A 1318-nucleotide genomic window follows, 5' to 3' on the forward strand; every position below is an offset into this window, starting at 1 on the left:
GGGGACCTCCTGCTCCAGAAGGAGTGTGAGATCCTCCCGGACGACACTGTGAGCACGCTGTACAGCCGCTTCCTCCTCCCTGAAGGCGTTAAAGGGATGGTAAGGCTGCCCCCAGGGCCTCCCCTGCAGGCACCCCGCCCCACCCCCACCCCACCCCGCCCAGCTCCAGCCCGCTGCCCTGAGCTGGCCAGGATTCTGGAGGGGGAGAACGCTCATTTCAGGGTTTCAGAGGCAGGATTAGGACATATAATATTGTATAGTCGGGACTCTTGCTTACAAGTGTCAGAACAACTCAACAAGCTTTAGCCAAAAAGGGACATTTTTGGCTCATTTAAGATAGAAGACTCCAGGCAGGATGCCATCAAGCCTGGCTGAATCCAGAGGCTTAAGGCCTGTCACGGGATTCCATCTTTCTATTTCTTCACCCTGATTCTACTTTCCTCCGTTTGATTAGCTTCATCCTCAGGTTGCCCTTAAATGGGAGGAAAAGTAGTCCCTGGTGCCTCAAGTTTTATACCTCTTGATTCTAGGGGGAAGAGAAATCCTCTTTCCCCTAGGATTTATGAATAAAAAATCAGAGGAGACTCTGATTGGCCGATTTAGGTCATGTGATGATCCTGAGCCAATCACTGGCCGGCATGGGGGAGCGCTCTGATTGGCAGCCTCTGTCACATGTTCCGGTCTTGGGGGCTTCTGGCCAAGGCTGGCCCAGGTGTGGTCACTGCACTGAATTCCCACAGGGGGAGGAGGGCCGACCCAATAGGCTGATGTCAGAGCTGGTTGTGCAGGCCCCGTAGAGGTGGTGTGTCCAGCGGGGGAGGCTGGCCAGGACAAGAGTCAGATGGGGGCATCTCCATAGCACAGCAGTGGCTGTGCCCCCAGCCCTGGGCCCCATTATGCGGCCTTGGATCCACCTGTTCACAGGAGTGAGCAGGGAGACCTGCTGGAGGTTTGACGTTCATCCTACAGAAAACAACCAAGAGCATCCTTCAGGGCGGCGTCCAGTGGGCAGCCGCTAGTCACTGGTGGCTATTAAATTAATTTAAATGACTTGTAGTTAAAGATCAAGGTCATCAGGCTCACTGGCTACATTTCAGGTCCCCAGAAACCACATGGGGCTGATGTGGAGCACGTCCGTTACCAGGGAAGCTCCCCCTGGGCAGTCCTGCCTTAGACGCTTCTGAGTTCTCCCGGCTTCTCAGCCTCAGGTCTCCGGGGGCTCCCCCCGCCACCTTCCCTCCCGCCGGGCCCAGCGCCTTGGCTTTCCTCCCCGACCGCCGCACAGCCTTCCTCTTTCCTGGAGCAGAGAAAATGCTTC

The 1318-nt window shown here is 56.1% G+C and overlaps 1 protein-coding gene across 2 annotated transcripts in view; it reads left to right on the plus strand.

Annotated features, from left to right (window-relative positions):
* Window positions 1-1318, plus strand: part of ALDH1L1 (aldehyde dehydrogenase 1 family member L1) — a 43580-nt gene that overhangs the window by 3025 nt on the left and 39237 nt on the right. Inside the window, exon 4 of one of the 2 annotated variants that reach the window (XM_007465259.1) lies at window positions 25-99. The exons of the other annotated variant lie outside the window; for it this stretch is intronic. Coding sequence (XP_007465321.1) covers window positions 25-99 — 75 coding nt within the window. The remainder of the gene's footprint in view (window positions 1-24; window positions 100-1318) is intronic. 2 annotated transcript variants of the gene reach the window in all.

Source organism: Lipotes vexillifer, unplaced genomic scaffold (assembly GCF_000442215.2).
Source record: "Lipotes vexillifer unplaced genomic scaffold, Lipotes_vexillifer_v1.1 scaffold1115, whole genome shotgun sequence".
NCBI lineage: Eukaryota > Metazoa > Chordata > Mammalia > Artiodactyla > Lipotidae > Lipotes > Lipotes vexillifer.